The sequence below is a fragment of the Leucoraja erinacea genome, chromosome 14 (genome assembly GCF_028641065.1).
Source record: "Leucoraja erinacea ecotype New England chromosome 14, Leri_hhj_1, whole genome shotgun sequence".
Classification (NCBI taxonomy): domain Eukaryota; kingdom Metazoa; phylum Chordata; class Chondrichthyes; order Rajiformes; family Rajidae; genus Leucoraja; species Leucoraja erinaceus.
The window spans coordinates 32,133,260-32,145,956 of NC_073390.1; the positions used below are offsets into that span (position 1 = coordinate 32,133,260).

Sequence of the window (12,697 nt, forward strand, 5' to 3'; positions counted from 1 at the left end):
ATATTATTCCCTTGGGTAATGCAGGCAGAAATTGTGCATAATCCCAATATAACATCCAGGAAGGATAAAGATATAAGAGAACTTTGAATCTTGGTGACTGGTTAATTGCCAGAGATGATCTAGCTCACACTGAAAAATGCCCTTGAAATACAATCACGGCTACTCACAGCAGACTGCCCCGATATATCACGCTCAAATGAACAGAACGTTGCCTGCTCTACCTTTCTCCATTTGTCACTGTTTGTGAAACTTTCTTATGACAAAAAAAGGTTGAAGTGCCTGGTAAATGTTTTGCAATTAAGCAGTTGAGCTCATGAGAAGTTTTAATCTTCTGCGTACTATATTCAATTTTTGTGTGTGGAAAATTTACAGATTAGGCAATGGAAACTGGGTGTTTGTCCCATTCAGATTTTGTTTCCTCTTGAAGCAGACTGAATCCACTGGATCCAGTATGGTTGCTCATATTTAATGCTACTGAATATCTTTTTTCTTTATGTTCTTTTTATTACAGATGTTTTTGTCCACAAAGTTTGCTTGATTGCAAGGCAGCAGTGATTCCCGCCCCTCCGTGCTAATTGTGACTTGTTGATGAATCTTTTGGTGGTCCATGTGTGGTTGTCTCCAGTTTCTCACTGGCTGGCTTTGGCTGGCTTTCGATGCTGCTTTGTTTTGCTGCTTTGCTTCCTGGCATTGTGGCGTGCTGTATATGTTGGATGAAGATTGCAGGTGGTTCTACTCCGATCACTCAGGGACTTTACACTTTATTCCCTTTCCCACACTTGATTGCAACCTCATCAATGGAATCCTTTCTGCCAGTGGCCAATCACGGGGCCTTCTTCACAAATTCAATAGCCTTTTCCTAAAACTTAGTGAGTGAGAACAAGTAATTCACTTTTCCTGTCACATTAAGTACCCATTTACTGGGATGCTTTGTCAGTTCCCTACTCAGGTTCATGGATTTTGAAAAGTTTTCTCTATTATAAACTGTTGCAACATATCCAGTCATCACGAGGAATCCGACTAGCTCTGCCTTCAAGAATTCATTAATGGTTAAACCATTTGAGAATGTCCAGCATTTTGTGGTGCCTGCCACTTAAAGTTATAGAGGCTGCTGGAAGGAAGATGCCTGTATATGTCTCAGTCAAAGAGTAGTGCATTATTTGGCATATCACCTGAAGGTGGAGATGAGTCCACAAGCCTGTTTCATGAATAAATCACTATTGGAGATGGTTTCAGAACTGGATGAAATACTTCCTAAAATAACAAAGTTCAAGTTCTGATAACTGTAAAGGCATCGAACAAGAATCGCCAGTTAACACCACATCAATGTCATCTCGCGAAGGCACTTTGGAGAAAAGCAATCCAGTTCATTGTTAATATTGATTAAAGAAACGTGAGATGGTTATTTCTGACATAAACAGGCCAACAGATAGAGAACAGCAGATTGCAGATCAATGTTTTTACAGAAAAATAGATGCCCCGTTTCTTACCTGTGTTATCGAAGGAGGGTGTGGTTCTCATGGAAAGAAGTTAGTTGATCCATCTATGAAAGATACTTTGGAAACCATTCTAATCAACCATTACAATTCTTATCAATTTATTGCTCTCCACCTGAGTTTCCATTTCAGTTCGTGGGACTTATGGATAGGCACCAGCCTAAGGAATCCTGTCAAATCAGCACAAAATGTCTTCATTTCTCAGGTCTGAAATTTGATTTGGAGTCAGTGTAGATTCTCCAAGATCTGGCCTAGAACCGCAGCAGAGGACCATCTAGTCAATGTACATTAATAATTTATTTTTCCTGTCACTCTTGTTCTGTCAGTTTCCTGGTCAGGCTTACATCTGTTGATAATGTTTTCTGCCTCACCAGTTATCCAGACCACTTCTTGATTGATGCTGCAGGTTGTCCAGTGATCACAAGGAGTCATACCACTGCTTCCAAGAGGTCACCAACATAAGGCTCACTGCTGCCTCCCCTTTGTAGTCTACTCCTTGTAAAACACTTTACATATGCAGGCTTCTTCTTCTTGGCAGATTTTGCTGGGACCCACATGTAATTGCTCTCTTTCTGGTGCCAGCATATAGGGTTTGGTATTATCTCTTTCTTTCTCCTTTCATTTATTCTTTGAATTCTCCCTTACTCAGACTAATTTTCCTGGGTCAGGAATCTGTAATGATCAATGGAACATTACCTTTTGGCAGTGAAACTCCACTGTGTGTCATTGTTGGCCAATTATGCAAGGATTGAGGGGTTGGTGAAAAATTTGCCCCATTGGAATTCTACCCCAAGAAGAAGATATATTGTCACAATTGGACCGATCAACACAATGTGATCACCTTTACCTCCTCTTTGAGAAGAAATAAACAATGGGTGGGGCAATAGTTAAAAATAAATGTACTGATTCATATACTGATTTTGATTATAATTAATTTCCATAGGGGAGATTGGAAGACAAATTTGTTTACCCAGAGGTTGGTTAGAATCCAAACCTGACTACCTGAGAAGATAATGGAGGCAGTTACACTCAGATTTTGGAAGTATCATGATGAGCACTTGAATTTCCACTGCACAGTAGGCTTCAGATCAAATGCTGCTAAAAGTACTTTTAGAAAAGTACTTGATGGTCAGATGCTAGGCTGAAGGGCCCATTTCAATAATACAAATTTATTATCATTTGAGCCCCAGTGAGACTCAAACGAAATGTTGTTTCCACAGCCATACAAACAAAGACACTGTCTTACAGACATACACATAATTAAATTCACACAAACATCCATCACAGTGAAGCCACTGTGATGGAAGGCAAGTCTTTTCTCTCCCCTGTTCTCCGTGTCTCTCCCGATGTCCAAGCCCCAGGCGGGCGATGATGAGTCCCACGGCCATTTTAGGCCGCGCGGGGCGATTTACGGCCCCGCTCCCGGTCTGAAAGTCCAAGGTTGGAACCCCCACGGGCGATGGTGAGTCCCACGGCCATGAAGCCGTGCCGGGTGATGTACTGTCCCGGTCCGGGTTGTTCCAACCCCGTGACACCGGCTGGAGAAGTCGCGTTGCGGGAGCTCCGGGAAGCGGTCTCTCTCTCTCCTCCCAGACCCGCGAGCTCCCGATGTCACAGTCCACCGGACCTGCGGCTGCGTTGCTGGAGCCTCCGAGCCCCAGGAGTCGAGTCGCATTTCTATGCAGTATGATTTTATTACTCCATGTTAGGAACTAAGATCTCTTAACCAATTGTCAGTGGTGGTTCTGTCAATGCCACTCTTGTCTTTGAGTCGAACGTTTGTATGTTGAGGCCACTTTGGAAACTCCAGTAACGTGAGGAAGAACTGCAGCATTGAAATGCTCTGTGATGAACCAGAAGATAGTCCATATGAAGTTGAATGATTTACCTTCACCCAGAAGCATGGACCATTCTTGTACCATCATGGCTTGGAAAATGTGACTCCTTTTAATTGAAGAATGTGACTGTTGCAAAAGCATCCCTTGGTTGGCCAGTGTTAGGCATCCTGGTAGGAAATTGCATCTCATGGCAGTTTTCCTTTAATGAAAAATGTCATACCAGTTACTATCTTTGAGCTGTATTTACAGAAGAAGTGGGAGGACAGCCCAAGCAGAGGTGGTGTTGGATGTAGAACCACTTTTGTTGACTAAATCCAGTCACAAAGTGTGCCAACTGCTAGTGCATGACCGCTACATTCGGTATTGTTAGATCTGTAATTGAATGTCAAGTTCTATCAGTATAACAGAAAGAGTGATGAACAACATCATCAGCTAAGGCTCCAAATCAAGCCAGTATGCCTTGATGGACAGAGCAAACGATTCCAATTGCGCAAACTATCAACTATACATACAGTCCAAAAATTAGCTGAATACTCATTACTACACTATTACCACTCCCCACCCCTCTGTTTCAGTATCTGCCAGGAGGAGGCACCTTCTCCATGTGGAAAGCAGATTAGATTTTGCCATGAAAGTTTCTGAGCCAGCATAAATCCAGATCTGATGAGTTAATACGGAGTATGATTTCAATGGTGGAGGCAAAGTGAACAGCGGTGTGCTCCGCCATTCTGGACATTGGGATAATCTGACTGAACTCAATACTCAAATGAACAGTGCAACCAAAAACTGTGACATGCAGACACAATGATTTAGGGATACTTAGGGCTACGAAATCTTATCACCTCTACCAGCCTATTGAGTTGACACATGACGACTAGAAAGAGAAAAGAGTATTTGGGCTAATCAAGTTGGTGGCTTCTGTGGGCCATCTATTCAGTTCATGTGGAGAAAGAGAAAAAATCCATTAACACTAACTACCAGCAAACTGGAGCATCTTTAAATGAAGTCAGCACCAGAACACATCTGTTAAAAAATATTGGACAGACAAAAATCAAATCCAAACCTTCAGCCATTCATATTCACCACGTTCATTATTGCTCACAAACCAGTGCAGTGGGCTCTGTCTTCAAAAAATCTTGTCTTAACTAATTCCAGCTGCAAGAAAACCAAATCAACAATGCCATGTTCTAACAATCCCAGCTGTGAAGTCCCTGAGCCAACAAGGAAGTGTAGAACCACCTACAGTTAAAGCTGCTGTTGGGTGGACTAGCTAATGTATGTTGTATTCTTCCTTCCAGAGCATTTGTTTATCTCAGTAACCTGCTGTACCCCGTGCCATTAGTACACCGTGTGGCAATAGTCAGTGAGAAGGGAGAGGTCAAAGGATTTCTACGTGTAGCTGTCCAGGCTATTTCTGGTAAGTGAGAAAGTGTGAAAAAAATAAACATCAGAATGAGGTATGTTTAAGAAGGAACTGCAGTTGCTGGAAAATCGAAGGTAGACAGAAATGCTCGAGAAACTCAGCGGGTGAGGCAGCATCTATGGAGCGAAGGAAAGACCCGAAACTTTGCCTATTTCCTTCAGTCCATAGATGCTGCTTCACCCGCTGAGTTTCTCCAGCATTTTTGTCTACCATCAGAATGAGGTATAGTGGACACACATTATCCTTTCACTCACTGTGAATGAGTCGTACAGAGGGTCACGCACTGTACTGCCACAAATCGGGAGACATTTAAAAGCATTTAGTACTAAGAAACATTTAGACAGGTACATGGATAGGACAGATTTAGAGGGATATGGGCCAAATTCTAGAACATGGGGTCACAGTTTAAGGATAAGGGGGAAGTCTTTTAGGACCGAGATGAGAAAAACATGTTTCACACAGAGGGTGGTGAATCTGTGGAATTCTCTGCCATAGAAGGTAGTTGAGGCCAGTTCATTGGCTATCTTTAAGAGGGAGTTAGATGTGGCCCTTGTGGCTAAAGGGATCAGGGGGTATGAAGAGAAGGCAGGTACAGGATACTGAGTTGGATGATCAGCCATGATCATATTGAATGGCGGTGCAGGCTCGAAGGGCCGAATGGCTTACTCCTGCACCTATTTTCTATGTTTCTAAATGCAGGCAGGTGGGACGTGTAGATGGATCATGTTGGCTGATGTGGGCAAGTTGGCCAAAGGGCCTGATTTCACATTGCAAAACTCTATGACCCTAGGGGTTACACTGTGTCTTTCACTCTGGAATGTATTAGCATCATCAGAAAAGGAAAGAATTGTATGAAATATGTTTGGTTGCCCTGGAATTAAATCTGTCAGTAGTCAGTAGCAAAGAAAATGAGTTTGAATGAGGTGCTGATTTGCAATTACCCATTATGTGGACAAGCTTTTCCCTTTGAGAATAGGGAAGATTCAAACTAGAGGACATGACTTCAGAATTAAGGGACAGAAGTTTAGGGGTAATATGAGGGGGAACTTCTTTACGCAGAGAGTGGTGGCAGTGTGGAATGAGCTCCCAGTGGAAGTGGTGGAGGCAGGTTCATTGGTATCATTTAAAAATAAATTGGACAGGCATATGGATGAGAAGGGAATGGAGGGTTATGGTACGAGTGCAGGCAGGTGGGACTAAGGGGAAAAACATGTGTTCGGCATGGACTTGTAGGGCCGAGATGGCCTATTCGTGCTGTAATTTTATATGTTTTATGCTCCTGAACCTTACTCGGTGTGGAAAGTAAACCAAGACAAGTGATTATTCCAATCCTTTAATGTTTTACTTGACACGTGAGGTTAAAATGGTGTCCCGTGACTTGTGCCTTAATACATGCTGTCATGGGTTTAACATGCACTAAATTACATCACATTGGATAGAAATTAAGAAATTAAGCACTCCTATAAAGATAATACAGGAATTATCAACATTTCTACATGTTAATTGTGAAATATTGTTATTGTGTTTGATTTCAGCTGACGAGGAAGCCCCAGACTATGGTTCTGGGGTTCGACAGTCAGGAACAGCTAAAATATCTTTTGATGACCAGCACTTTGAGAAGGTAATGCTGTCAAATTTGCATTCTCACTTCCTGGCTTGCATCTGGCATCTCAGACAATTTTATATTTTTTAATCTTTATCACAGGGAGGCCATTTCAGCCTATCAAGTCCATGCCAACCCACAGTACAATTCTATTCCCAGTTAGCCATCTTCCCCTCCTTCACATAATCCGCTCCCAGATTCCACCACTCCTGACACACTTGCGGCATTTGGGCAAATTCTCACAGGCAGCACCAGAGGTCAGCATCGAACCAGAGTTGCTGGAGATATGAGCGGCTGCTCCAATACTTGTGTCACTGCCATCCTAGAATAGACCCAGAATAGATTGAATAAATAATTTACCAACAACATAAACTGTGAGGATAAGTACGTGGTAAGACATGTAATGTAATAATTCAGAGAACATACTGCGTAAGGCCTAACCTTGAGAATCTCCCCCTCACCCCCAAAATAACTTCAAACCCTGAAGGTCCCATACTAACATCTAAAACTGAGAATGTCCACCGTAATCTATGTCTAAGAATGTTCAAAAGAACCTCTGATCCTGGGATCCCAAAGACATGTGGTTTTGTAAGTTAATAAATCACTGTAAATTGCTGCTGGTGTGCATGTGAGTTGTGGATTATTGTGGGTGGAATGGGCTGACAGGAATGTGGGGAAAGTAAAAATGGAATTAGTTTAGGATTATACAATTGGGTGCTTGACGCTCGACATAAAATCAATGAGGCTGAAGGGCCTATTTCTTTGCTGTATAACGTTGACTAGCTTAAAACATTGATTCAGTAAAATAGCTGTGAATGACAAATGAAAATAACAATGTGAGACCTGAGATTCTAGAATAATTTCTACGGGAGAAAAGAAGGTCAAGAGGTAACTCAATGGAAAATGCTAACATCTTAAAACATGAACATAACATCAGACTCTCCTTTGATGGTGATTCAGCAATGACCGGCAATTATATTAATATTTTAGGTAACGGTGGGAAGTTATATTGGAAGACATTTTGCCACAGTTTAAATTGTGCAGTGCCTTGCCACCCACAGTGATGAAAAAAGTGCTTAAGTACATGGAGCAGAGGAAAGTACAAGACCTTAGACTATGTGGCTGGGTTAGCTGCACTATAGGTTAAAATGGTCTTGATTGTTAGAAACATCATTAGTTTGATTAACTTTGCCACAGATTCTTACAAGGATTTTTGATGTCACTCTGTGATTCTCTCTGCTGTGTTTAGTTTCAGTCGGACTGCTGTACCTCTGGAATGTCTCGCTCAGGCACGTCACAGGAGGAGCTGCGCATTGTTGAAGGACAAGGTCAGTCAAGCGACTCAGGCCCTTCAGCCGACGAGGTTAACAACAACACCTGTATAGGTATGTACTGGCCGATCAAACCCACGTCGCTGTATATTACCTGGTTTGAATTGTCTGGGATGTGGATGTGGGTGAGCATTTATAATTGACATTATTGATTCAGTCATACCTTTTCCAATATAGTACAATTTTACTTGAACTGTACAAAAACCTGTGTTTGATTTGGGACAATCCATCTCTTTTGTTGAAAAGCTCTTAGAATCTTCTTTTGATGAATTAGCTCCTGAGCTCTCAAACCTGTAGTCGTGTTCCTTGGGGAAAGCAAGTGAATTATTTTTTTATGTAACAAGCTGTTATTATCCAGAACGCACAACCTAAAGCCAAAATATTAACCTCCAAAATGTAATTGGTCAAGTATAATTTTAAAACAAAATATATAGTCCTGTGGCAAAATATCAGGACAGTGAGACTAATTACGTAGCTCGATGGAAGCCTGCTGATACGGTGGGCTGAATGGACTGCTTCCATGCTTCAGATTTTTTAATACCCTTTCTTGATTCCTCTTTTGATTGTGGTATATGGAAAACAAATAAGGGAAGGGTCACATTTAGATATGATCTGGATTCACATATCTAGAAATTGCTCCATGCCATTCTTAGCTGTAAAATACTGCCTTTGGGTCACCTTGACCTTGTTTGTGAAAGTTGCGTAAAGAGCGTGAACTTCAGCAATGAGATTCACACTCACCATTGTCAGGTTTCCCTGTGTAACACAGCATTGGGACACTAACAGAGTCATAGTGTGGAAATAGGCCTTTTGGCCCAAACACCCACGCCAACCAACCTGCCCCACCTACACCAGTCCCGCCCTCCTGCATTTGCCCATATCCTTCTAAACCTATCCAATCCATGTACCTGAGCAAATGTATTTTAAAAGCTGTGATAGCACCTGCCTCAACTACTTCCTCTGGCAGCTCATTCCATACACCCACCATCCTCTGCGAAAAAAAAGTTGGCCCTCGGGTTCCTATTAAATCTTTCCCACCTCACCTATGTCCTCTGGTTCTTGATTCTTGTACTCTGGGTAAAAGACTGTGCATTTGCCCTATCTAATCTCCTCATGATCTTTTACACCTTTATAAGATCACCCCTCACCCTTCTGCGTCCTATTCTGCTCAACCTCTCCATATGGCTCAGGCCCTCGAGTCTTGGAAACATCCTCGTAAATCTTCTCTGTACCCTTTCCAGCTTAACAATATCTTTCCTATGGCAGGGTGACAAAAACTGAACACAGTATTCCAAATGTGACCTCACCAATGTCTTGTACAACTGTAACATAGTCCCAACTTCTATACTCAATACTCTGACTGATGAAGGACTATGTGCCAAAAGCCTTCATGACCTCCCTATTTACCCATGACACCACTTTCAAGGAGCTATATACCTGCACTCCAAGATCCTTCTGCTCCAACACTCCTCAGTGCATACCATTCATGCTTTGTAAGTACTCAAAGGTAGCATAGTTGTCCTACAGGTGGGACAGTGCAGCCAGTCCTCAAAGGATCTGACCACCATTCAGGCAGCACTCTTCCAACTGAAGGACAATGTTATAACTGAATGAATGGGTATTGCAATGATGAGAAGGTAATTAGGGTTAGGGTTTGCAGAGAACCAGAGGGATCTGATTGGGCTGGTGAAGTAGAGGAACCTTCTTTTTGCATGGGGAAACAGGAAGCTCCCCCACCACCGCTCCATCACCACCATCTTGAGTTTGTGCGAGATTGGGGGTAAATACCTCAATGAATGTTTGTGGTTTTGTCTCCATTCTGTAGCCACCCAGGAGGATCTGGAGAGTCCATTGAAGTCACCAGTAGATGCCCAGATAGATGGGCTAGTAGAGCATCTCAGGATCGGCAGCAACTTCACTTTCAGAGTGACTGTCTTACAGGCATCAAGTATTTCCGCTGAATATGCCGATATCTTCTGCCAGTTCAAGTAAGTGAGCCGTTCCCAACTGTATTTACCCATTACCATGCACATGGAAGGCATAATATATCCACACTACACTGTGGGGCTATATTCACCAATGTCACAATGCCATCTTTAATCCATCCCCATGTTCCCAAACCAATCACGAGAGTTTCTGCTGGCAAGATGAGAGGAGGTGTAATATAGCTCATTATGCAGTTTTGCTTATATTCTGCAGCCTCCAGTGAGTCTAATGTATTGACCCAGTACTATGATTGAATAGCACTTTATATATGTAGACTTTGACAGTTCCACTGAATTATTATCAAATAAGCAAAAACAAGTAAGGAACTTCTAACCAGGGTCTAGCTTTGATTGTCTTTCTTTATTTCTCTTATAGTTTCATCCATCGCCAAGAAGAAGCCTTTTCTACGGAGCCATTAAAGAACACAGGCCGAGGACCCCCACTGGGTTTTTACCATGTGCAGAATGTGAGTCGATATTGGGGATACGGCAGTGATTAGGCAGAACCAGATAGTTTGCCCTGGCATTACTCTGCCACACAGATTGCAGAGAATCTGGAAGGTGGTGAAAAGTTGATAATGAATGTTGACCTTCCTGCAATGTCTATATCCCATGGATGGAGAAAATATTCTGATATAATATTAATATGTAAAAGTGTGTTTGGGCATCTTGTGTTGCACTGGTGATGACAATACAGTACTGATCTTGGTGTCTGTGCTGTATTAGTAGATGTGATTTCACAATAATGTTGTTTCCTACCATGTAGATGCAGAGGGAGAGCAGATTCATAGGAAGTGAGTCAGCCTGGAAAAGGAAAAAGCAGAATGTGGAAAAATGACACCTCAAAATGGTTTACTTGTTTATTCCACGACTGCTCAGATGTCTGTCTAAATATATTTTATTTGCTGCTATTTTATCTGCTTTCATCATCTCCCCTGGCAATGCATTCTGTTACCGGAGGAGATTCTGGGAGACAGGATCTATCTGCATTTGGAAAGACAAGGACTGATTATGGGTAATCAGCCTAACTTTGTGCAGAGGATGAGAGTGGAATGTCCCTTTTCAAATTGGAGCCCGTGACCAAAGGGTGTGTTGCGGTGTCCATTTTTGTTTTATGTTAACAATTTGGATGAGAAAATAGTGACATGACTGGTGAGTTCGTATTTGACACCAAATTTGGTTGTGGAATGTAGCTTGTCTAAGAGTACAACAGCATCCAGATGAAATGGGAAAGTGAGCAAAGGGATGGTGGATAGAAATGAACTCAGACGTGTGCCTTTTGGGAAGTTAAGCCAGGGTAGGATGGCATTGGTTTAAGGGGAGAGAGGATGAGTTGTGCCAATGGGCCTGCATCTGTGCTGTATGGTTCGGAGTTTTTGACATTTTAACCATATAACCATCTAACAATTACAGCACGGAAACAGGCCATCTCGGCCCTACAAGTCCATGCCGAACAAATTTTTTTTTTTCCCCTTAGTCCCACCTGCCTGCACTCATACCATAACCCTCCATTCCCTTCTCATCCATATGCCTATCCAATTTATTTTTAAATGATACCAATGAACCTGCCTCCACCACTTCCACTGGGAGCTCATTCCACACCGCCACCACTCTCTGCGTAAAGAAGTTCCCCCTCATATTACCCCTAAACTTCTGTCCCTTAATTCTGAAGTCATGTCCTCTTGTTTGAATCTTCCCTATTCTCAAAGGGAAAAGCTTGTCCGCATCAACTTCGTCTATCCCTCTCATCATTTTAAAGACCTCTATCAGGTCCCCCCTTAACCTTCTGCGCTCCAGAGAATAAAGACCTAACTTATTCAACCTATCTCTGTAACTTAGTTGTTGAAACCCAGGCAACATTCTAGTAAATCTCCTCTGTACTCTCTCTATTTTGTTGACATCCTTCCTACAATTTGGCGACCAAATTATATATTTTATTCCTCTAGTCCTCTGATACTGCCAGGGGCAGTGGAAAATGGTGTACAGTTTCTTCCCTTGCAGTGTTCATTAACCTGGCAAGAATTCCATCCAAACCACTTTGCAATGTACTATCCATTTGTCACATCTGCTCTAATATTGTTACATGGGCAACACCCTCTCAAGTGGTTCGAGATGTGATGTGTTGATTTAACACCATACCCAGCCCTCTGAGAATGTTGGTCATGGCTCAAAATTGGTCATCCATTCTTTGACACCCCTGTTTGTTATTCATTTCATTTAACCAAGTACAGTTTATCCCCCTCTTGTTTGACACCTCCAACCAGTGTTTACTCAATCACACCCTCCAATGGGTCTCGATCTGCAATTCCTCTGGTCCACTAGACCACAGTCTATATACCCATGTAGCCCTCAACTGAACTTCGAAACATACACCCTCCCTGTCCGACCCCCTAAAGAAAGCAATGCATGCAAAGCTAAGCTTAAAATCAAATAATATATATGGTGCACTCGGTTATGGACTTGTTGCATGGTGCATGCACTAATGGCCTGCTGCATCAAACCTCAGTCGTATCTCAGGCCCAGGGTTGGTGATCTGCTATTGCACCAAGGAGGGAATTCTGGGATTGGAAGGTCAGGAGCTCAGAGGGCTGGGCTGATCATAGATTGTGAGTCATGGGCTTGAGAAGTTTGACCAATTGTTGCAGGAGCAAATAGGGTTTGAAGGAGTTGAGGGCAGGTTCGCTCTCAAGTAAAACAAGACTTCTTCAGCTCTAATACCTCCTTACTTACAATATTGTAACGACTCGGCAGCAACCTGTACATAGCAGTATGTCCTACCATATGTCCTGTAAATGACCGCAGCAGTCTGGAAACTTATCTTTTTTTAATCTTAAAATGTAATTGAAGGATTTATTGTTTTTACAGATTGCAGTGGAGGTGACCAAATCTTTTATTGAGTACATCAAGACCCAACCCATTGTCTTTGAGGTTTTTGGACACTACCAACAGCACCCGTTCCCACCACTATGCAAGGACCTCATCAGGTAACCTCTCCTGCTATATGTTGATTACAGCCACATT

General features: G+C 42.4%; 1 protein-coding gene across 13 annotated transcripts in view; it reads left to right on the plus strand.

Annotated features, from left to right (window-relative positions):
- kif1aa (kinesin family member 1Aa) overlaps window positions 1–12,697 on the plus strand; it is a 207,320-nt gene that overhangs the window by 143,335 nt on the left and 51,288 nt on the right. For all 13 annotated transcript variants that reach the window (XM_055646070.1, XM_055646078.1, XM_055646083.1 and 10 more), the window contains 6 exons: window positions 4,633–4,751; window positions 6,293–6,378; window positions 7,610–7,745; window positions 9,517–9,679; window positions 10,053–10,143; window positions 12,542–12,660. In XM_055646070.1, the coding sequence (XP_055502045.1) occupies window positions 4,633–4,751; window positions 6,293–6,378; window positions 7,610–7,745; window positions 9,517–9,679; window positions 10,053–10,143; window positions 12,542–12,660 (714 nt within the window). The remainder of the gene's footprint in view (window positions 1–4,632; window positions 4,752–6,292; window positions 6,379–7,609; window positions 7,746–9,516; window positions 9,680–10,052; window positions 10,144–12,541; window positions 12,661–12,697) is intronic.